The sequence below is a fragment of the Colossoma macropomum genome, unplaced genomic scaffold (assembly GCF_904425465.1).
Source record: "Colossoma macropomum unplaced genomic scaffold, Colossoma_macropomum, whole genome shotgun sequence".
In the NCBI taxonomy this organism is placed as follows: Eukaryota; Metazoa; Chordata; class Actinopteri; order Characiformes; family Serrasalmidae; genus Colossoma; species Colossoma macropomum.
In genome coordinates, this window is record NW_023494792.1 from 56,038,211 (window position 1) to 56,063,273 (window position 25,063).

Sequence of the window (25,063 nt, forward strand, 5' to 3'; positions counted from 1 at the left end):
CAGACACACATACACATATACATAACAGAGGACACCATCTCGCAAACCACTTCTTGCAATTCCAGACTATGTCTGAGATACTGTAATTAAATATAACTACTGCATTTCATACTGAAATACTTAACATAATTTATATACCTGGTCACCCAAATGCTGCATTCCGTAGCTGTTGTTCTGGTTGCTACCTAAGTGACTGCTATGTTCAGATATGCTAGGCCAGGTGTTGGCCACATGCGGCTCTTTTACTGCTCTGTTGCGGCTCCACAGCAGAATATGATTTTTAGGCAAAAATAAAATAATCCTCATTTGCAGTAAAATAAAGCTCTTTCAGCATTGCAATGACAACAACCTTGCCTAACTAGTAGCTGACGAAAAGAGAAATATTTAAGACGAACATCGATAATTTGGAGACGAATGGACTTTTATAAGCTGGTTTCCTGATACATTTAATCTGCTATGAGAAATTGTCACACAAAGTAGCAAAGCTGAAGTCAGCTTCTCGTGCACCAGCTTCTTGTTCGAGTTTTCCCGTTCCACCTTAAAATGGTGCAACAGTTAGCTACAGAGTTAGCTACATTCTGGTGCTTCACGCAGGAACAGGAAAATTTGAACTGACGAATGAGAAGCGACTTCAGCCCTGTAAAAAGTCAAATGTTAGACATTTTACAAGAAACTGTTCTACTTTTGCGGAAATGTATCCTGTCGGAGATGCGAGAATAGCGACTATAGCTGAGCTGAAGCTTAAAGCAAAGGAAAGTAAGTCTGCGTTTTCCTTTACATTATATTTTTTAGCCTATACTAGGACATTAGCACATACTGAGACTTATTTACAGCCATGATGGTGAAACGTTACTTCAACAAAATCGACATGAAATATTGTGGCTCCCAAAGTGGTTCGATTTTTGTTGAAACTTGAAAATGGCTCTTCTTAACATTTGAGTTGCCGACCCCTGTGCTAGGCTGTTATATGTCATATGTGATATATGTCATAGTATGTTACATCCTGCATTGCACAACTACAAATTCTCAGTACCGTGTACTGTCTGTGCCCTGTTTTGTATTTACTGTGTTTCGTATTTATTGCACTGTATTGTCAGCACTGTGTATATTGTATTGATGCCACAAACGAACCACTACTGGTTCCCTGAAGAACCTTTCAATTAATGCTTCTTTAAAGAACCATTTTTGTAAATGAGATGTGGGGGTGTGAAGAATCTTGAAGTAAGTCTGAAGAACCTTATCCTGTAATGGTTTTATATCAATTTAAAACTCTAAAGGTCCAAATCAAGAACATCAAAGCCAAGAACCATTTAAAAGAATTTAAAAAAGTACTGTATTATCCACTTACCTCAAATGCAGTTGATCAGCCAAGACGTTTAGTGTCCAAGTTTGCTTCTTTAGTTTAAAACTGGAGCTGCTAGGCTAACGGTGCTAACAGACACTGGAAGTAAATAGTCACCCAAACCTTTTCCACAAGTACATGCCAAAATGTTCATATTTTTGCTGTCAGAACAAAACCTCGCATCTCCAAAATGGTAATTTTGCATTTTATTTGCTTCCAGTCATGTTGAAAAGCTACATAATCTCGTTTAGAAGAAAAAGAATTTGGCAAGATGCCACGGACAGATCTTACTGACAAATCTAAGATAAAACTGGAACAACATTATTACCTGCAAAACATTTTGCTTTCCAGTACTATTACTACTTAAACTGCGGGAGATCAGGGGCGTGCTGTAAAAACGTCAATACACAGGTATGTTTGGTCATCTTGTGTGGTCTGTTGATAGGATGATATTCCTTATCTATATTATGATATTCTCAAAATCACAGAATCAGATTATATTTAAGTTTGCATTAATAAAGTTAACAAAGCTATGGTTCCTCAGCGCTGTTATTCTACAACAAATGCAACCTTACATAGTATGTAAAGGTTAACCAGATAGAATCATCTGGAAAGCAGAGCTCAGGAAAAGCAGTGATTCCACTTATCCTTAATGGTCGCCTCTTCTTTTAGCTATGCAAGATATTTTCATTTTTATAGTTCATAGTAAGTCATACTAAGTTCTAAACCACATCGACTTGTCTGCATGACTTGAATTAAGATCCAGATGCTGTTTAAGTGGGTTGAGAGAAGTTTTGGTCATGTTTTTATGGTTTGGGTGACAACTGACTTCCAGTGTTTGTTAGCATTATTAGCTTTTTAGCTTCAAACTAAGGAAGCTAAATTTTGACAGTAATCTTGGCTGATCAAGTGCATTCAAGGGTAAGGAGAAAATCAAGCAAGTCTGATGAATTTGTTGAGTCTTTCCTTTAAGAACCTTTATTTTTAAGTGTGTAAAACATTCAGCGCCCCAAACATTCAGTGATCGCTTTATAACAGCATACTTTGCTGTTGTCTCCTCACCACTTTCTGTGCTTGAGGAGTCGAAATCACAACAAAAAGGGAAAATGTGAAACTGTGGCCTGTGTCACTGAGTGTGTGCTTCTTTGTCTTTTTCCATCTGGACAAAAATAAACTCCACGCTTAGCTGCGATGGCATGACAGATATGCACATTTGTTCCTTCACTGCTGGAAATCCCTGCAGAGAATTTTACCTGCTACCACTGTGTCTCTTCAGTCTCAGAAAAATGACAGCATTTGGCTCAATGCCATCGAGGAACCAAATAGAGCAAACAGGACAGGTGCCATTCACCGTAAACACTGTAGAATGGCTTGACTGACAGCTGTAAGTTCTGCCTCTTCTTTATGGTTGCCATATCCCCATCTGCCTCCAAAATAGGCCTGACCTGAGGTAGTCACCGAACTGGACTGAGGCAATTCAGTATCACAATATTCTTTAAATATATCACTTTATTCATATAATACATCACAGAGTGAGATTATATTTAAGTTTTCTTAATGAAGTTAACAGGTTCATGCTTCCCCAGCACTGCTACTTTACAATGATCGGAACCGTACACAGTATTGTAAAGGTTAACCAGACAGAATCATACGATGAACTTTTAGATCAATGTGTACGCTACAGAAAACAGTTTGTAAAGCTGAAAACAAACTGTTTGGCGATAGGGATGCCAGTAATTTATGGTACAGAGTGTTATCATTAATATAATACTTGTTGTGTATCAATAAAAAAACTAAAACTAAAAATCAGTTCTGCTTTGTGACTCCAGTGGAGTATTTCACAAAACAGGATTTCTGATTTAGCAAGCCCAAAACTGTGGACTGTCCAATAGAAACACCCCTCAGCTCTTTTCCTATTGGGCAGGTTTGACAGGATGAGGTTTTCTGGTGAAACTGAGAAACGCTGCTTTGTGAAATACCTCCCAGTCCCCATATACAGGCACATCACTACAGATGCCATATCACCCAGTCCTACACAGCACTACTTCATGCTAAAGATGGCACAAGACCACTTTGGCTTTTCTGACAGATATTAAAAACTTGAGTGTCGACTGACAGCAATCCAATATTTCCTCTTTACAAATGATCATGCTTTAAAATGAGCTATTTTTAATTTAAACACTTATTTAAGATGATCACATGAAAGTAGGCCATCATTCTGAAAGAGCGAGTGCTGTTTCAGGACAGATTTGTTACAGGACTGTGTCACATTAGCAGTGGGCTGGTTGAATACTGGTTGAAGTTCTTCTTAAGGTGCTTACTTTGTCATTACCATTATACCGGTATGTAAATAAATGCAGACAATGCGGCGTACAAACAGTGCAAAACATGCTGATTCCCCCACCTCCTGTGTAGGGAGTCCCAGCCTGAGGTCAGTTAGTCCAGTTTGTCAACAGAGCAGACATCAGACTGTAATGAATTAACAAGCTGCACTATTTAAGGTGGAACGGGAAAATTCGAACAAGACACTGGCGAATGGGAAGCTTCAGCTTTGTACCGTTTTTGCCAGGCTCAGAGAAGCTGCTGTGGGCTTCACATACACTTGCCTTTGTTTAGAAAGCAATATTGACGTGTCTGTATATTGTTCATTTCTGTTTTTACTATTCCGCCCATTAAAATGTTTAGATTTACTGCAGTTGTTAAATATGGTTCATATTAAAAGTGAAGGGACATCCAGAATAATACGCTTTTGTTAATCCACAAAAAAGGTTTACTTAAGCATCTAAGATGATTTTTATTTGAAAAAATCTCTCATCACTAAAGCAGCAGGACTCAACTCAGGTGGTGAAACATATCCGGTCCATTCTTTTACCTGCAGATCAAGGCTGATCTGTTGCTAAACGTGCATCATTCCTTGGCCTGTAGAACCAGCAATACTGTAATACTCGAGTCCTGTCTCGGTCCGTACATCAACGGTCTTGGTCTTGTCTCAGTCTCATCATCACTGGGACTCGGTCTTGTCTCCGTTTCAGGGTAAGATGGACTCAGAAACTGTTCTCGAGACGAGTCGAGTGCGATGCCTCCGTCTGAGGTGACAGGTAACTGAGCTTTTTTCAATCATTAGTAAATATCAACAAAATCTTCAAACAGAATAAAACGTGTTTAAATCAAATGTGTTCACTGCTGGCTGAGGATCTCACTAATCTTTCCATGATGGCTTAACTGGGTATTATTTGTTGATGTTCACTGGTTCCAAAATTCAAACATCCACTGAGGACTGATCAGAATGTTATCACAATGTTTTCATTTTACAATAAAAATGAATGTATGTTGTTTGGTTTATATTCAGTTGACTTTAGGCAGTGATTCTTACTTCCAAAAGTCTATAATATTTAATAATAACATTGTTAACATATTAAACAATAACATAACGTTTAATAATATTTGTAGACTATAAATTATTGAAATGTTATATTTTTCAAAATACATTTTAAAATATAATACTATTTATTATGTCGACCAGAGGAGGATGGGTTGCCCTTCTGAATTTTGGTTCCTCTCAAGGTCTCTTCCTCTTACTCTTAGGGAGTTTTTCCTTGCCACTGTGGTCACTGGTTTGCTCATGGGGACTCGGACCTGGAATTTTGTGTAAAGCAGCTTTGCGACAACGCCTGTTGTAAAAAGCGCTACACAAATAAACTCTGCATTTATTAATATGTATCATGTATAATGAGTCATAATGAAACTCCTGGCCTCTGTCTTGACTCGAGATTTGATGTGTCCAAGTCTTGGTTTTGCCTCAGACCCACCTCTAGTGGTCTTGACTACAACTTTATATAGAATTACATTCTTTTTTTTTTTTCCAGTGCAAATCCATAACCAACATGCAGCCTCCCACGAAGAATAAATGGTCAGGAGCTTTAAGAAACAAGCGTAACCATACTGCCAGTGTCCAGCTGAGCTCAGAAACGCACTGCTGGCCTGTAGCCCACTTTAAGCGGAGCAGGCTTACATGCATTAGTACTCAGCCTTATCATTGTCATTCCAAGAACAGCGGTTATACGCAGGCCAATCCACTGCAGGCCCACTGCCATAAATAGATTAATGGATCGATATTTATACTTGATTAATGGGTCTTTGCGGGGCTCACTTAATACATGCAGACCAAACCAAAGAGCCGCTCTGGAGGCGACTGATGCTTTGCATGAGTTTTCTGCTCATGTTTTAACCAAATGAAACTTGAATCGCAGGGTGTTCACAATGAATTCTGCTTATTCATATGCAATAAATATAAAGCACACACACTGCTGACAAACATAACAGGCGGACAAGACCAAGATCGCAGACATTTCTGAGTATAAATGATAGGTTGCTTACTGTCTCGTCAGAGACCTACACCTCTTAGTCCTATCTAAACATGGCCAGTCGTGCGGTGTTCCCAGTAAACGAAAGGCCATCTTATCAGTACGCTGTTGTCCCATTGAGTGTTCCACTGTATCTAAAAAAAGCTGCTGTTCTGGACAGAACCTTTCATAGCACATTCTGTAACCGACGGTATGATGGAGTTGTAGACTTTAAAGGAATATTCCAGCACCTCTTTCTGCCACATGGCTGATTATAACAAATGGTACTTTTTCTGGACCCCCCCTGCAAACACTGCCAAAACTGACCACATTTTGTAGGAGTGGGAATCTCTAGACACCTCATGATTCAATTGGATTTCAATTCATTGTGCCACGATGCGATTATAAAAAATGCAATTCTGCTTTTTATTTCTACAGCCTACGTTATGGTTTTAACCTGTTTGTCATTAACAGGTATTGTTGGTTTAGTTGAATTTTAAAGCAGCCTAAACTGTCCACACTTATTAAGTCTACAGGATTGTTTCACTATCTAATAATTTTAAACCGAAATCTAAAAAAGGAAAAAGAAAGATGAACAAAGTAAAAAATTACATTTTTATTTGACCTTTTTAATTCTGTGTCACACACTGCAGTATAGTTCATAGCATTTGCCATCAGAAATGTTGGGAACTGATGAAATATTTCAATAAAAAACTTAATAGACATTGACGTTGCAGCGTTGCTGTTAATTTATCATAAAGTCAAACATTTGCATTTAATTGCAAACGCCTGCATTTTATTCCTCCTCCAAGCCGAGTTGCGCCAAAGTATCCCACTTTAGAATGCCTCTAAGTGTGCATGAGTATTTACAGTAGGGGAAACTTAACGATATTTGCAAATGCAATTTTTTATGGCCAGTATTGTGAGTGCAGTGTAAATTGTGATTATTTTCTATAAGGTTCAGGACTGTTTTTTGGCCAAGAAGAATAGCATATCCACGTATTTTCTAAGGTTGCTGGGTGTAGTGTGCATAGGGTTGTGTACCATTCACATTTGAACCAGTACCGGTATCCAACAGTATTTTTTTTGTATTCTCTGTAACTTCTCAATTTCAATGTTTTGTTCATTATTTAGAACATTTTACACACCACACAAAAAAAAACTCCTCTTTACCCCCCTCTCCCCTCCAAAATGGTCCCTACAACCTCCATCCTGCCACAGTCTGTCACCAGGACAGCGAGCACGCTGTCATGTGTGTCTTGGAGCACATGCCATATTCTATGTTAGTAAGAATACTAAGCTATCGTCCACTAACACAGTGAAAAAAAACAATTTTCTCCAACAACAACTCCTCAACCTAGCTAATTAATTACCTGAAGATGCTGAAGTTGTCACTGACAGTTTCGTCACCCATGGAGGGTCAACCTTTTTGGTGCTGGCTACTGTTAACGTTACCTGCAGCTGCTGCTGGCGACTTTCAGGCTATTAAATACAGCACACTCAGCTTTTGGATATATTTTGTGCTTGACCAGGTGTTTCATCAGGTTAGATGTGTTGCCATGGATAGCTTTCCTTTTCATATTACACTGCAAACAGCGTTGTTTCGACAAGTTTTGAAAAGTGTAACTATACCTGAGACCACTTTTGGCTCACCACTGCTTTACTGTGTGCTGGGCATGAACTGAAATTTGGCATTAATTGTTTTACCGTGAATCGGTACTTGGTAGTAACCGATGTAATTCAGTCAGTACTCTTAAAAGTACAGAGTTCAGTACCCAACCCTAAGTGCGCCAGACTGCCAGTTAGTTGTGATTGTGTTGCCAGCACATGGGTGCTGGGTTGCTTCTAATTGGTCTAACTCAGAGATCTCAAACTCAGGTCCTGCTTAACATGAGTGAAATGCTGGCAAAAAGAGAGGTTAGTAGTGTGTTCTGAGTAGATTTGTTTGATAATTCCATTCATTTCTTAATTCGGGTATGTTTACCTCTTTGTCATGAATGAATGCACAAAGTCAGATTTAACTATCAGTCTAAATAAGAATAATAACCAAGTCAGTTCTAGCTAAATTACTGCGACCATGTATTTTTTTTTCATTTGAATGGTTCATCTTGCATGTGGACGCTGTGTGTAATGCTGGGTTGACGAATCAGACACTCGCGGATAAAAGGTAAACCATAAGGTTTATTAAAAAAAGAGGATTAGCCGAAATAATAAGGTTAACACCAGACCAGGTCAGAAACCAGATTAACAAAACACAATACATGGGCAAGAAAAACAAGCGAGGGTCATAACCAAAGAGCAAACACACAGGTAGACTTAGCCAAAGGGCAAATCCAAGAATCAGCAACAAGAAACAGAACAAGGTCATAAACAGGGCAGCTAGCAAATAAGAGTCCGGTTCGGTATACAGTGATGGAACAGGGGCAACACTTCGCAAAGAAAGAACGCAAACAGACAGGTTTACATACACAGACACACAGGTGCTGATAATCAATACTCAGATGACTGAGATCTGGTGGTTGGTGTATGATTGGTTAGTGGAGTCATATGACAAACTAAGGGATTCTGGGAAGAGGAGTCCGCAATGGAATTAGACAGTGTGTCCCAATTCAGGGGCTGGATCCTTCAATAGACGCGGTCTACGAAAGCGAGTCCTTCGAAGGCTGTTTTAGACCCACGAAGGCTGAACTGAAACGAGACGGTCTGCCCTACGGCGGATTTTCTGTCTGCGTCACAGCACCGCTTTTCCCGCCCTTACCGCTACGTCACATAACGCAGCTCCTTTCAAGTTCTTTTAAAGTTCTTTAAAGATGGAGCCAGAAACTTTGATTTTAGTTGTTTATTTTTTTCATTTATTAGAGCTGGAGATGCTTCACCGCCGGCTACCATTTAAAAGTGTACTCTTCAGCCGCTGTTCGCTTCTCTGTTCATGCCGACATGTTCTTGAATCTTTGCCGGCACGCAATGAACCTCGGGATATGTTGGCTGGCGAAAGATGCACCCGATAGATCCTTTGTTGCCATGGAAATGGATGACACATTTCTCGGCCGCATACGAAGGAGCCTTCAACATGGGACAGCCTAGTCACGCCGCTGTGACGCAATCGGCCTTCAAATGCAGCCTATGAAGGATGCAGCTCCTGAAATGGGACACACCGAGAGTCCAACTGAGAACCAGGAAGTGTGACAAATGGCTTTTGTTGGTTATCTAGCCAGAGTTTCTGGTGGGTAAACCAAATCTACTCGTCATATCTAAATATTCAACTACAGGGGACAAAAGAGATTTGCAGGCTTTGCTTGAGGATAAATTGTAAACGTTATGGACATTACGAAGCTCCAGGCTGGTAGTCTAAACTCATCTACAGGCTGTTCCCAGACTCTGTGATGTTAGGTTAAATTTCCCCATTTAAAACTTGCAGAGACAACATTGTTGTTAAAGTAGACGATAATAAAAACTACAGATCTTGTGATTTGAACACTGCACTCTTTCAAATTGCGGTTTCAATATAAAAACGATATAATTTTTCAGCCCTGGGGAAACACAGAGCCTACGTAAAAATCCAATCTTAAAATTTTATGAACTGCTTCAGAATTATTCAAGAGAGAATCGCCATGCACCTAAGAACGGGTTATTTTTCCGACCCCTAATATTTAGACTGAGGTGTTGCCTGTTGGCTTCTTCGGTGTTTTAAACCAATCAACGTTTTATAACAAATCACAGATTTAATGAATTTTCATTTCAATACCTTCCATGTAGGACCCACAATAATAATAATCTATGTTCTGCAAGCCTCTGCTATGAATGAGAATGTGTGCTATGCGTGCATGTCCTACCAGAGCTCTTGGCCAGCGCTGCAACCCAACATCAAATCTCATTACAACCAAACACACTAAACAGAGCATTAAGGCGCTGTCGCATTGCTTTCTGTCTGTCTGATTCTTGTGCCCAGTCTCCGGCAAAAAGCTTGGAAAACACTCACACACTCACACACACACACACACACAAACACACACACACACACACACATCCCACCGGCCCTCTCTCTCGCTTTCCTTGGACAGAATGAGGGTGGGAGCAGCTCCCATGTGTCCCCACTTTTACTGAAAGCACTTCTCACTGTTCTGCTGCTTCTAGCTGATAGGGCAAAAATGTGTCTTTATAATTAATACCCAGAGCACACCGACACACACACACACACACACACACACACGTCCTGAATCAGCATCTGTGACTTTGTGTATATATCCTATTCACTGTCGCTGTTGTAACAAAATCTTGCATCTCCAAAATAGAGAAAAAAAACATTATTAAAGGGTCTGTCGATGCACAACGTTAATCTGTTTATGCTTAAACTACAGGCTCTTGTATCGATGTGCCACTGACTGCCAAATGAAGATCATTATTGGCCATTTCGACTGAGAGATTTTTGCCTTTTTATGTTTGTGCTTGAGGGTTGGCGCCACTATACAGTGAAAGTGGATCCAATCAATTAGAATTAGGGCAAATTTTTACGGCAGTGGCTCTTTAAGGCATCTTTAATGTGTCCAAAGGGGTTATACCTGCAATGCCAAAGAACAGGAGTACTCAATCCTGGTCCTGGAGATTTACCATCTTGGAGAGTTCAGCTCAAACACACCTGGCTCTATTATTCAGATGCCCAGGAAGGCCTTCATTACCTGTGCAAACCTCACCTGCACGTCACTGACCCTCCTGCTGCTGCACAGACTCGAGCTATTTAATCACAGCCAGTGCTTCTCCTGCTTTTTCCCCCTTTTCCGTATCTTATACTAATGGTCAAACCTTATTCTCTGCTCGTTTTGCTCTTGTGTTATTGCTATCCATTGTTGACCAGAGGATGGGTTCCTCCTTGAGTCTTGGTTCCTCTCAAGATTTCTTTCTCTTCCTCTTAGGGAGTTTTTCCTTGCCACTATCGCCATTGTCGATGCTCATGGGGGCTCAGAGCCAGTATTTTCTGGAAAGATGCTTTGTGGCAATGCCTGCTGTAAAAAGCGCTATATAAATAGGTATAAGTAGGAATTCGGCCAATCTACCAAACACGGTTAGCGTTTGGTAAAGTGTAGTCCTGTGACTAGGTGGCTATGATAGGCGACAAACAATTCAAAAGTGAGCATTTGACAGCCAGACTAGACTCGCTAGACGAGCCAAGAAAATATGCATAAATGCAAATGTACTATATCTTTAAACTTTAAAAAAGTAGTTCACACACATCTCATTTACAAAAATGCTTCTCTAATGAACCATTCATCGAAAAGTGGACAACTATGGCAAGACTGATCAGTCCTGGCCCTGAAGATGTGCCACCCTGAGTTTACATACATACATACATACATACATCATCTAAACCGCTTATCCTTCTGGGTCGCGGTGGGGTGCTGGAGCCTATCCCAGCTGTCATCGGGCGGAAGGCAGGATACACCCTGGACAGGTCGCCAGTCCATTGCAGGGCAGACATACACAGTCACACACACACACTCACACCTAGGGGCAATTTAGCGTGTCCAGTTGGCCTGACTGCATGTCTTTGGACTGTGGGAGGAAACCCACGCAGACACGGGGAGAACAGGCAAACTCCACACAGAAATGACCCTGGTCGCCCAGCTGGGAATCGAACCCAGGCCATTCTTGCTGTGAGGCGACAGCGCTACCCACTGCGCCACTGCGCCACCAACCTAAATCTAGCACACCTAATCCAAGTCAAGTCATTTATATAGCGCTTTTTACAGCAGGCATTGTCACAAAGCATCTTTCAAGAAAATTCTGGCTCTGAGCCCTCATGAGAGATTTTCTAGCTTTTCACTCCATTTGAACTGTTGTTTAGGATTTTTCTTCCCAAATCTGTGGTTAATGGACTATCAGCTCACAAATCTTTATTCATATTTGCAATCGAGTTGCCAGCGACTTCTCACACATACATAAAGTCCAAATTCCGCCCCCCCCAAAAAACGTCCAGTCTAAAATGTCCACACAGTCTTAATCCAGGAGAGAGATTTTCTAGCTTTTCACTCCATTTGAACTGTTGTGTAGGATTTTTGTTCCCAAATCTGACTATGGTTACTGACTATAAAGTCACAAATATTTATTAACATTTACAATCGAGTTGCCAGCGCCTCTACCATCAATTAACGTAACATGATTTTATCCCAAGTAATTCTGGACCATTTCAATTGATTCATCTTTTAGCTCTTGGCTCCTGCATGAAATGTGCTACTGATTGATCTCTCCAACCAATCAGAATTAAGGCAGATCATGTGGTAAAAATGGCTTTATAAGGTTTTGATATAAAGGCAAAAACGTGTGAATGTGTGTGTGTATGTAGGTGGTGCCGAGGTCATGCTCCTTGCTTTCCTCTCCACCTTGTCCCTGTGTAAAACCTCTTTCCTGTTCGGACACGGATGGGCTCAAAAACAGCAAGCAAATGGCAGTGTGTGTGTGTGTGTGTGTGTGTGTGTGTGTGTGTGTGTTCTGCCGCTTTTCGGGCTGGAAAGCTTTTGGGAAATCCACACACAGACGGCTCCCTTTTACGGAGACACCTCACAGCTCCCAGCAGGATTCACCCCACACTCGCACACAAATCCGCTTTCAGAAAGACGGAAGCAAACGCACAAAGGAAAAGGTCAACAGCACAGCAGCCTACTTACATAGCAAAATAGCAAAATTAAAATATGTACACGCGAGGGAAGGAAATGATGAACCGATTATCTGTTAACCGACAAACTATTGTTTAACCAAAGCTGTCGGTTTAAAAAAAATATTTATTTTAATTTCATTTGGAATAAACAACAGTTCCTATTTGAATATGCAGGATTATCATTCATACGCTTGAAGGCGTGGCAGGCACACGCTTCTGTTAGACGGGTCAACTGAAAAAAAGAAGCGTGATGAAAATAGTGCTGGTTGGGAACAATTTTAGAGATGATGATAGCGCAACAGCAACAATGTACTATATTGAAAGCAAACATTCACAAATCATAAGACAGACCCTGGTTTCCGAGATAAAGTGTGATTCACGGTGGTGTGAGGCAATCACACATGGGTGCACAAAGTTATAGAAGGACACACTGAATGCTGACAGCTTTCGAGAGTGACTGAGTTACACTGAGCCAAAGGTAACCCTGGTCATGGCATGTATTGATTAGTAAATATAACTTTGTAACTTTAGACTATCGCTGCTGTCAGAAGAAAACCTTGCCTCTCCATTTTTGTTGTTTTTCGCTTTTTGACATAAATTGAAAATCCTTGTTTCTCTTTACACTGTGTATAAATTTCATGACGTATGGACCAAAAGAAACAGCCCAAAATTACTTGGAAGAAAGTCTGGTTCCACTGATTTACATTAAAAGTAAAGTATGTTTTCTCCTTCTCCTGTAAAGTTATCATTCTGGAGATACAAGAACTTTCAGTAGTCCATCATTAGCTGGCACTCAAACACTTCCCAAATTTAAAGTGAATTTCTGAAAAGTCAGAAAAAGAAAACGCAAATGAATCACTATTTTCACCTTTTCCTACCATTTTGCACAAATTCTTGAAGATGACATGATATGCTTGATGAAGTCTTGCTCACCATGTATGGTTTATGCAATGGAATGATTTCAACTTTTATTAGCTCTCAATATAGCAGTTCAAACAGCCCCAACACTGCATTTCTATTACAGTGAACCAAAATGCTTACCTTGTCAGTTGCTGGCCGCTTTGTGGGCCTGTCACTAAAACGCAGGCAAGTTTAGCTGTCCTAGACTAGTTCTGATAAAACGCAGATGAGAAAAGGTCTATAATTCTTTTGAAAAATGTGAACTAATGAACGATTCTCCCACTAATTTCTCCTCCATCTTCCATCAATGCTAATGTCAGTGTGTAGTTTGAATGTGGACGTGACGCATGACTGACACATGACAGCTCTGAGAAACTCACTTCTCAGTTGTGCGGAGTTGAGAAAAGCTCTCCAAGCGTGCTTCGCTCCATAGCCGCTCCCACAGTCCCTCATACAAAACTGCCAGCTGTCTCCTTAAACCAAAATCTCCTCGCTTTGCTTTAATGTAAATAGATACATGAACATAATTCAGAGATGCTGGGTGGAGCGGTGTCTGAAGTTGCTGTCCCATTTTGCCATCACCCACCGGACTCTTGCAAGCGCCATCTGGGTAAAATGCTCCTGAGAGGACATAGCGCCACATGTGACTTCTGACTACGATGCTACACTTGCACTAAAAAAAAATCTGTTTCCGTCTTCACTTTTTCCACATTTTTCCTTTATTAATAAACCAACTTTTTTTTATTTCATCCAAGCATAAAAAAGCATAAAAATATTCAGCCATTTTTCTGAAAAAAAAGGACACTATATATAAAAAACACTATTTATTACATTCTTTTCGTTGACTTTTTGGTCATATGACCTCGAATATATTACAGTGGTCAGTCCGTAACAACTTTAAATGAAGCCTTCTTAATATCTTGTGTCATTAATATGGAATGTGTTGATGCGTGCACTCATTTGTTTGCATATATCAAGTATTTTACGGCTTGGAACGTGTCTCATCCAATCAGATTTCAGAATGATTTGTTTTATATTGATATTTTGATCGGGTGTCTCCATAATTTTAGGCTTGCTGAGTAAAGAGAAGGTCGGTTATCGGTCATAATCATCCCTAGTACACACACAAAGACGCAAGCGCACTGTAAATGAGAGTGCAGTGCAGGGCCACATGTAATGGTGTAATGGTGCCTGAGTAAGTGCAGCATGTGAGTAAGAATGTGTGCGGTTTCTGAAAATAGCAGAACTTGCCCTTATGACCATAAATCACTCATCTCGCAGACCTGCTCGTACTTAAACCACTGCCTCGACCGGAGCTCACACACCCACACACACACACCCACATACACACACACACACTCCACTACGTGCGCCCCATACTAAACAGCACTGGCGCTGCAGCAGAGGATTCCCTCAACCTGCTCTCCCTCTCCCTCTCCCTCTCTCTCTCTCTCTCTCTCTCTCTCTCCTCCCTCAGACACGCTCACATTCATATACACAGTGCTGTCAGAAGCCCCTCTTTCCCCCTATGGACAGACGCACAGCCTGGCTGGTGGCCAGGTATCCATGGAAACGGATACAGTGCAGCAAAAGCCTGTTGTCAGTGTTTGGTAAGAAAGGAACACCGACAATCTCCGCTCTACACACTATACATCCACACACAGGGATGGACACTGCCTTACTGTCTGGTGCCCCTGACCACAACATTTCATATTTCAGATAGTAAAAATGCAGTAAGGCTGCCATCATTGAATATTTTCATTTTCGAATATTTTACTCAATATTATCTTAAATATTTGTAGATTCTATGAGAAAAAGAAAAGCTCAACATGTGTTTAATAATTGAGTGAAAAATGTTTATATTATTATTATTATTATTATTATCACTGTTTCTGAGAGAGTACAGGAGAGCACTGTCTTAAAAACTGAAAATAGCTTTTTGGTCAGTTCTTGTCAGGGAGTAAGGGGCCTGACCATGTTTATTTGTTTACTTATTTATTTATTTAGAGATCCAGGACCTCATTTTCAGGGGTGCCCTGGCTTGTTCAGGTGATGCAGGGTTACTGTGCTAAAATACCAGCATTTTATTCATTTTACTGGATTTATAACCCTACAGAATACATGCTATACTTCTCTGTAGTACTAATCCAGGTAGATCCAAACCTAATTAATATATTTCTTAAATCTACAGGTATCGCATCGGCAGATTGGAGCATGAAAAATATCCAATATCAGCCCAGAATTCCCTTGTAGCTAAATAATAGCTAATACAACAACCTACATCAAATGACATCAGGGGGACCAGATCGGCAAGGGGAACACCACAGAAGAGCTCGAAATGTCTGGGAGGCTGTGAGAACTCGAGCGTAAAACGTGGACCCGACCTGACCCCGGCACATATCTGAGAAATGGTTTGTTGGGGTTTTCTCAGCCTCCTTTTTAACCGATTTCACCTGCAGTTCTCCCTGCTTTAGTTTCTCTCCATATTTTATTCTTGACTACCTTAAATCGTTTTAAAATCTGCTGCGCTGCAGTCATCCACTCAGAGAGAAAACAGGACATAAACAGTGAATCTATTCAGGAAAGGATGGTTTAGTGCAGCCGAATGAAGTTAGTTTGGTCAAAAAAATATTTTAATGTTACATATTCAATATGTTCTATGTCTAAAATAAGAGTTTTAGTATTAAAAAGGTGAAGACTAACATTTCGCTACATCAACCACACACAGAGCTATTTGGTTAACAGATTCATTAAAGCAGAATTTAACCTTAATTTTGGACGGCTGATCAGTTTATATAGCATATTTTATATTGTTTTATATTTACTTATTTTATGGATCTCTATCATCTGATCGTATGACAACCATTACGGTCACTACAGCTACTGATGCCATCCTGTCAGGTTTTATTCTGTGTTTTGGGTGGTCATGGGCCAGTTTGCGTCAGTTTCAGTCATAATTTTGTTATACTAAGGTCAATTTCGGACTGATAACATGGTTCGAGTTGGCCAGAAGATACTCTAAATTGGGTTTCAGACCAACATTTCAGGCCCAACTAAAGCTGTAGTTCCACAATGGCACTGTTATTATTAATGTAACGTTATGTAATTTTAACATTAATGCGGTTTTTAATGGATATTTACTTTTTCAAAGCAACACCTGACTGGCTTTAATGCCTGTCAATTGTAAACTCAACATATACAAAAAACTGTTTCTATTATTATGGCCACAAGTTTCACTGGTCTGGTGAGCCAATTTTGGAGCAAATTTAATATCCGCCCCAACTCCTGTACATGCAAACACAGCTAAAGTGCTGCACTTGTGCTCTAACAGATGGACATACAGAGTGGTCAGCATCTCCTTATATTTCAATGGACAAATGAAAATAAATGGCACATATTAATGATACTGAGCTGATATCAGTGATACACAATGATATCAGAATCATATCACTTACTGTTAAATTTTGGAAATATACCATGCACTCCACAGTCCCTATGGAAACCAGGCTGCTAAAACTGTCTGCTGTGATGTCATGAAAACCAACCTATTTACATATATACACCTATTCAGCCTACAGTGGTTTAGCCCCACCCACCAACATTGAAGTTATAAGGAGTGTTTCCAACCAGACTGGCTTTTGATTGAGACAAAATTAGAACCGAGATCATTTGCATATATCTTGATAGCTTAGACTGTTTTGTTAAGTATGTCTTTAAGACTATTTCATTGTACAAGAGTTCTTGTGAAAAAGAATTAGACCCTCTAAATACCAGCGCTGAGGTTATTCCGGAGCCCACCCTCACACTCTGAAGCGACACAGCCTTGAATAGCTGCTGACACAGCAGGTATCAGGCCTGCACATCCACTGCATGAATAAAGATGAGCGCCTCAGTAAACATGCAAACTTCACGCTGTGGTAGAGAAATGAATCTGCTTACAGCGGCAAAGCAGCGCGCGCGCGCGCCCTTACGAGCACCTGACTGAGGTGCCTCGGTGTCGGACAAGGTTGGGTTACTGCGTCAACCTCGGCAGCACACGCACACGTGCTCACACACAGACACAGGCACACGCACACGTGCTCACACACAGACACAGGCACACGCACACGTTCACACGGAGACACGCACAGTTTCACGCAGGCACGAGCGCGCACGCTCACAAAGCCCCTCGTAGGCACAGACAGCTATTCAGGCGCGTGCACATACACTTTCACACACCTGCCTACAGTCAGAACAGCCAGAAGCGCGCGTGATCGGGGTTGCTATGGATCCCGCAGATCCTGCTATGGAGCCAGCGAACCTATTCGCCAGCTTCTCGTCCGAATTTCCCCGTTCCACCTTAAATGGTGCAGCAGTTAGACCATTTAAGGTGGCACGGGGAGCCAACTTCAGCCTCTTTTTTTTTTTTTTAAGGAGGGGTGGATGAAGCGCGCCGCCCGCCCTGCGCTTTTCTGGCTGAGGGCGCGCGCGCAGCACCAAGCACGTTCGAAAAGCATGCTACGCTTTTACGCGCTGTCTCACTTATTACAGTGATAGACAGTCTCAAAGCGAAAAGAGTCTGAATGGATGGAAAACCCCTAGCGCGTGCCCAGCGCGAGGAACCTCTCGCGCTTGGCTCACCAGGTAGCTAGCAGCCAGGTGTGCGTGCGCGCGCGCGTGCGTGCGTGCGTGCGTTGGGCTAATCCAGAGGCGCTCCCTCACCTTTCACTTGGCTCTCGTACTCCGTGAGGATCTCCTTTTCCTTTTTGAACTTGGCCGTGTTCGCCATGCTGCCTCTGCTCCTCCTTCTCTGACTGTCTGAACCCTCGAGCTGCTCCCGACCGACCTGTCTGTCTCCCTCCCTACTGGGACCGAGCCGGCATGGCCCCCCTCAGGCTCGCCTCCAGCGGCGACAACGGAGAACTGGAGTCCCAAGCGCTGGTAAATGGCATTAAACCCGCAAAGGCAGAGCTGTTTCAGCGCTAAAGCTCACGTTTTAAAGTAAAATAAAGCAGAACAGCGGCAGCCGGGAGCTCGTCACCGTCGTTTGTATCCGTCTGGAGGGTCCGGAGGCGAACGGAGTTCCCAGCACACGAAGACGAGGGAAAAAAACAGAGGAAAAACACCGTTAGCTTAGTTTGCTCACGAAGGGAAGACGTGCTGCACGCGCTCCCTCGCCGTGTGCGCAGCGTTCACGCCTCCCAGCCCGGTTCCCTCACACCACACACACCACACCACACCACACAGCCTCGCCGCGGTCAATGGAGATGGGCGTGTGTCGGGGGGCGTGGCTTGTGGTAACTGGGCAGAATTGACAGCCACCCAATCCAATGACGGTGTCACGTGCTCCCGCTGCTTGAGGAGACCGGCGATTGGCACGCTGCTCCCAATTACGCCTTGATTGGTTAATTGGTGTCATTAGCTGCGTTCAGTCACAACAGAGGCGAGGCAGCCGAAATGGAGGGGCGTGTGGAGCCCCGAGCGGTGAAAAGGAGCTCTACGCATTAAATTAAAGGGCCCATATTGCGGAAAACTGAACGTTTCTTTGCTTGTTGTTTTTAAATGGAAGAGTTTGATGTAGTGGTTAAGGTTAAGGTTTCAAGACGTTCACTCTCCGTTCTATACAATCCTTATATATGGAAATTAAAGGGGACCTCGACCGATTTTTCTAAATTTCTGCATAAGCAAATGACTGACATGTCAACAAAGTCATTCAGAGTGTGTTGGTATGAAATGTGCTTTTCTAGAGAAACATGCCAAGTCAGAATTGTTCACAGTGGTGGTGATGGGAACCAGACGTTTGAGGAGTTTGATGCCTCTAAAAGCTCCCCCACAGAAAGTGGAAGGATACATGAAGGATGCTCTAAGACAAAACAGTCCCCAAAGAAAACTTATTTGTTCAGATTGACCTTAATTTTACTATTATCAAGATCATATATTGTAGCAAACTGCTACTGGCTGGCGCTGGCTCTGAGAGACTAGGGAGGCGTGGCCACTGAAAGGCTTATGGTATGTGTGTGCCCTTCTGAAAAAGGACTATTCATGTTGTTTATATTGTTGTAAGTGGGTCAGTTGGTGTTTGCTGTGTGAGGAGGGGTCACCGTCCAGGTGAAGTGTATGGTTAATGGTGACCTCTCCCTCGAGTTAAGAGTTGTGTATGTATTCTTCTTGTTGAGTATTCAGCAGGAAGTGCGTCTCTCAGTGAAAGCATACATACATGTGTAGGTCCATCCGTTTTGGACAATACATATAAAGGATGTATTACATTATTGGCATCAGAACTCCTGGTTCCTCTCAACCACGACTGTAAGGAAGTAGTAATCAGTGAGTTTGTCCAAAAATGAATCATTTCACATCAATCATTTCAAAACTCTGAATGGCTTGGTTTACATCTCAACCAGAAAATTATGCAGAAATTTTGAAAAATCAGTGGACTTTCCCTTCAAGCTGCAAAAAACAGACCATTTTGAATTCAATGAGTGCACTCCATTTACCTTTTCCAGTCCAATTCTGAGAATTGAAATAAATATATCACTAGAAAAGGTTGTATCTGTCCTTACTGAGGATGAACAGTCACTTGTGTATTCAGAAAGTGCTTTTCAATTTTACCATTCTTTGCCAAGGTTGCCAAGTATTTCCTGCGTGGCGTTTGATATGCCACAGCTTCGACAACCAAGCTGGTGCTTTTGGGCTGCAAAAGTGGCAAGTGATCATGTGATGCTTATAAATGTATCATTCTCAGCAGTGACACTAACGTGGTGGTGGCGTGTTAGTGTGTGTTGCGCTGGTACGAGTGGATCAGACTCAGCAGTGCTGCTGGAGTTTTTAAACACCTTAGTGCCTCGGCTGGACTGAGAATAGTCCACCAACTAAAAATATCACAGCCAACAGCGTCCTGTGACGACTGATGAAGGACTAGAGGATGACCAACACAAACTGTGCAGCAGCAGATGAGCTATCGTCTCTGACTTTACATCTACAAGGTAGACCAACAGGGTAAGAGTGTCTAATAGAGTGGACAGTGAGTGGACACGGTATTTAAAACCTCTACTAGCACACCACCACCATGCCATTGTCACTGCAGTGCCGAGAATGATCCACCTCCCAAATAATACCTGCTCTATGGTGGTCCTGTGGGGACCATGGAGGAACAGGGGGAAAGGGGGCTAATACAGTATGCAGAGAAACAGATGGACTACAGTCTGTAATTGTAGAACTAAAAAGTGCTCCTATATGATAAGTGGAGCTGATAAAATGGACAGTGAGTGTAGAAAAAGGGGGGTGGTTTTAATGTTATGGCCATTTTGTTGGTTGTTTATAAAAAATCGACACATGGATGGACAAATGTGCCAGAAACAGGCGTTTTAGCTAGGTTTTGGCAAAACAATGAACAAATAAACAAGCAAACAAAAACCTAGGCCCCCCCCAGTAAAACTTGCCCATTTCCATCCCGACTGGAGTGCATCAATTGTTTTTGTGATGTCACACAAAACCAACTTATTTATACATATCCACCTATTCAGCCTACAGCAGTTTAGCTCTACTCACTCACACTGAAATTATAAGGAGTGTTAATTGACACTGCAACTGTGGACTGCTTTTTGAACAAGGCACAATCAGAACTGAGGTCATTTTATATACATCAGTTTTAAAGACACTGCAACAGAAACAACCTGTTTAATTTTAAGGGCTAATGAGAGATTGGAATATGGTCATGTAAAAAGGGATTATGACTGTTTTTGGTGCATAAAATCACACAAATGTTACAAGTGGACCTCAAGAAGAAAAATGATACAGGCTCTTTGAGAACATGTATGAAGAACAGTACAACCACATTTCCAAAAAAGTTGGGATAAAAATAGAATGCAAAGATATGCAAATCATTTAAACCCTATATTTAATTGAAAATAATACAAAGACAAAAAAACAAATGTTGAAACTGAGAAATGTCATCGTTATCGAAACATGTTGCGGGCATCAAATTCAAAATGGGCAAATATTTTTCAAAAAACAATTTGATACGTTGTCTTTGTTCTATTCTTAATTAAATATTAATTAGTTTAAATGATTTGCGCATCGTTGCATTTTGTTTTTATTTACATTTTATCTACATTTTTTCTGGAAACAGTGTTGTAAAAGACTTTAGTGCGTTTGTGTCTGTTGTACAGATCTTCACGCTTGTAAAATCTTCCTTAAAATAAAAGAAAAAACACAACGGACAATCACAAAAATTCAGTAAGAGTACTGGTTTGTATTTTATTAAAAGTTATAGTGATTATATTCATCACCCACCTTGGATTTTGAGACATATGGAAAAACCCCGACACGGAGGATAGAGCTTGAGTGTCCTCTCTTGGCGAAATACACCAACTACAAAGAAATATGTGGGGTTTTTGTTCTAAGACTGTGGTTCCCTGGTCCTGGAGTCCCCCCTGCCTGCACCATGTTTTCCTAGTACAAACACATCTGATTCAACTAATCAGCTAATTAATAAACCCTACACACGCTATACTAATGAACGGACTTTTTCTGATGGTGTAGTATTTTTGCGGTTTTGGCGCAGCCTTTCTTTATCTTTCTCTTAAGGCCAGTAGTTGATGTCCTCAGCTACCTCTGACAAAGCCTAAACATAAAAAGATAAATGGCTGAATAAATGTAAGTGTAACATACTTGCCTAAACAGTTTACCAATGAAATCTGGACACAAATACACATACACAGACTCATACCAGTGTAGTAGTGAAAGGACAGCAGGGGGAGCCAGAGACTGAGTACTCTCTATGTGCATCCATTCTGCATGTCAGAACTGCAGTGGTGATGTAATTTAGGCGCACAGGTACAGAAAAAGGCACGTTTATGGATGTATGTTTATGTGTCTGAGCAATAAGCGCAGAGCTCATATGGAGACGGGGTGGGTTTGGAGTTTAGTCTCAATGGGGGTTGATAATAAATCCTGATTATGTAGGAAGATGAAGCTAAAGTAAACACAGTGAGGGAATGTGTGTACAGCTGTGAGTGTGCAGGCACTTATTGACCGTGTTACTCTCCCTGGGCTGTTTTCTGTCTGTCTAGTCTTTCTGCAGTAATTAACCTACACTTGGGGGTAACATTAGCCTCAGGTTAGTAGGTAATGTTGTTCCTGGATTAGGGAGGATTTCCTTTTCAGACAGAGCGCAGTAAGGCCCAATCCCATTTCACCCCTTGCACCTACCACTTAGCCCTACACACTTAAAAAGATGGTTCTTCAAAGGTTCTTTAGTGGTTCTATATAGAACCATGAACACTCAAATATTTATTTGCATAATTGAAGCATTCTTTGCATCATGAAAGAGTTCTTCAGATTGATGGGAGAGTGTGTTTTATAGGGTTCAATATTGCACGTTTTTGAAAATGGTTCTATATAGCATGAAAAAGGGTTCTTCTATTGTTACAGGCTTGACATCGTCACAATAGAAGAACTCTATTTGGTGCTAAGATCCATCATTTTTAAGAGATTTACCTCTGTTTTTCTGGTTCTTGTCTAGGGGTAGGGTGTCCTGATTTTTGTTGAGATAGAGGGGTACGGCGAAGTTTCAGGGCTACATGGATTTTCAGAGACACACTCCAAACAGAGATTTATGTGAAAAAAAAGAAAAACAGGAGAGATACGACCACAGAAACACACAAATGTGAGAATTTTATCCGTTAAAAATTACGATAACCGTTGTATTGTCTTAGTTTAATGTTGTTTCAATGAATTATGGTCCTTTTCTTCATAACAAGCATAAAAAAAAATCGATGTTTTAACTAGCTACCTAAATTTCCCTTTCCACCTTACATACAAATTCAGTTCGAATAAGAAGTTGGCAAATAGCTGACTTCATCTTTATATTACTGAAGAATTAGGGGTAGGCGATAATAAATAATTGTAGCATTCCCCCTCTTTAACGGCATATGGTGCCCTAAAGTTAACAAGCAGTGAGGAGCTGAACTTTACCCTCCTCTGCTATCACTGCAGACAGGCAGGGTCGCCTACAGAGCAGCGCTAGTAGCTGTTAATGAAGTAATGCTCTTTTTTATTTGAGGATCCCATTTCATAGGGAAGATTTCAACCACTACCCCTTGTAACTCCAAGAGGCAAGGTGACACTCGAAAACAGGAAATGGGATTGGGTCTGCTGATTTACAGTGGAAAATAAAGCTCACATTCTCTGCCTTACTAAATATTAAGCAGACAAATTCCAGAACACAGTCGTGTGTATGGGGCAAGTAAACTTCCTGCATCTGTCATAACTTCCGCCCAAGGGTGCAAATTTAGTGTGAGACATGCAGGGGACCAGCGCCAGGAGGCTAAAGCTTACATACAGCAATGTAAATGTAAAACTGTGTTAACAAAGCACGTCTACGGCTGCACTCATCAGATTGAAAAGTGTATCTATCACACTGGCATTTTGTTTCTTTCCATTGTGTCTCTAATATTCTGGATGTTGCTATGAATGTTTCAGCAAAATAACCCAACTCAGATAAATATGATGATAGCTGAGAATAAAAAGGACTGTTAATAACAGTTCTGACATACGTCAACAAACCATCATAGTACAGTGAAGAAGTGTTGAAAATGATTCCAGTGCAGGTTAGTGCTTCTTTCTTTTTACTGACTGTAACTAAATGAAACCGTAATATACTTTAAGAGTTTTAAACTGTAATTTGGTGTAATAAACTGTATAAACTGTAATAACGTAGCTGTATAATAACTGATATCTGACAGCTCTTTTTCAATTCAGTGAAGCGACCACTCTCTGCACCAGTGCTCGTGCTTCATCTCTAGTATATCTACATCTCCTGGCTGATAAATAAATTCACTGCTTAACTTCTAGTAATTATAACGCTCGACTGTTGGTGCTGTTTGAATGAACATACAATGCTGTGAAAAAGTATCTGTCCCTCACCTGATTTCTTCTATTTTTGCTTATTTGTCACATATAAATGTTTCAGACCATCTATCTAATTTTAATATTAACAAAACATAGCTTTTAAATGATCATTCCATTATTGAGGATAAAGATTTATTCAAAGCTCATATCACCTGTGTGAAAAAGTAATTGCTCCCCTAAACCTAATAACTGTTTGTGCCACCCTTGGCAGTAGCAGCTGCAATCAAACGTTTGCGATGAGTCTTTTACATCACTGTAGAGGAATTTTGGCCCCGTCTTCTTTGCAGAATTGTTTTAATTCTGCTATATCTGAGATTTTCAAGCATGAACTGCCCGTTTAAGGTCTTGCCACAGCATCTCATTGGAATTCAAGTCAGGACTTTGACTCGGCTACTCCAAAACCTTAACTTTGAGCCATTCGTGGGTGGACTTGCTTGTGTGATTTGGATCATTGTGTCCACTCTCTGTCCACTCTATTAGACACTTCTACCTGGTTGGTCCACCTTGTAGATCTAAAGTCAGAGACAGTAGCTCATCTGTTGCTGCACAGTTTGTGTTGGTCATCCTCTAGTCCTTCATCAGTGGTCACAGGACGCTGTTGGCTGGATATTTCTTTAAAAACTGTCTGATCCACTCGTACCTGCACAACACACACTAACATGCCACCACCACGTCAGTGTCATTGCAGTGCTGAGAATGATCCACCATCTAAATAATACCTGCTCTGTGGTGGTCCTGTGAGGTCCTGACCATTGAAGAATGGGGTGAACAAAGTATGCAGAGAAACAGATGGACTACAGTCTGTAATCGTAGAACTACAAAGTGCTCCTAAGTGGTAAGTGGAGCTGATAAAATGGACAATGAGAGTAGAAACAAAGAGGCGTACATAATAAAGTGCTATGAAATGCTGAATAGTTATTATAAAACTGCTCTAGATAG

The 25,063-nt window shown here is 41.1% G+C and overlaps 1 protein-coding gene across 1 annotated transcript in view; it reads right to left on the minus strand.

Moving 5' to 3' along the window:
• srgap1b (SLIT-ROBO Rho GTPase activating protein 1b) overlaps positions 1-18,438 on the minus strand; it is a 74,513-nt gene extending 56,075 nt beyond the window's left edge. The window contains exon 1 of the mRNA XM_036577628.1: positions 17,936-18,438. Within this exon, the coding sequence (XP_036433521.1) occupies positions 17,936-18,002 (67 nt within the window). The 5' untranslated portion in view covers positions 18,003-18,438. The remainder of the gene's footprint in view (positions 1-17,935) is intronic.
• Positions 18,439-25,063: the final 6,625 nt, after the last annotated feature.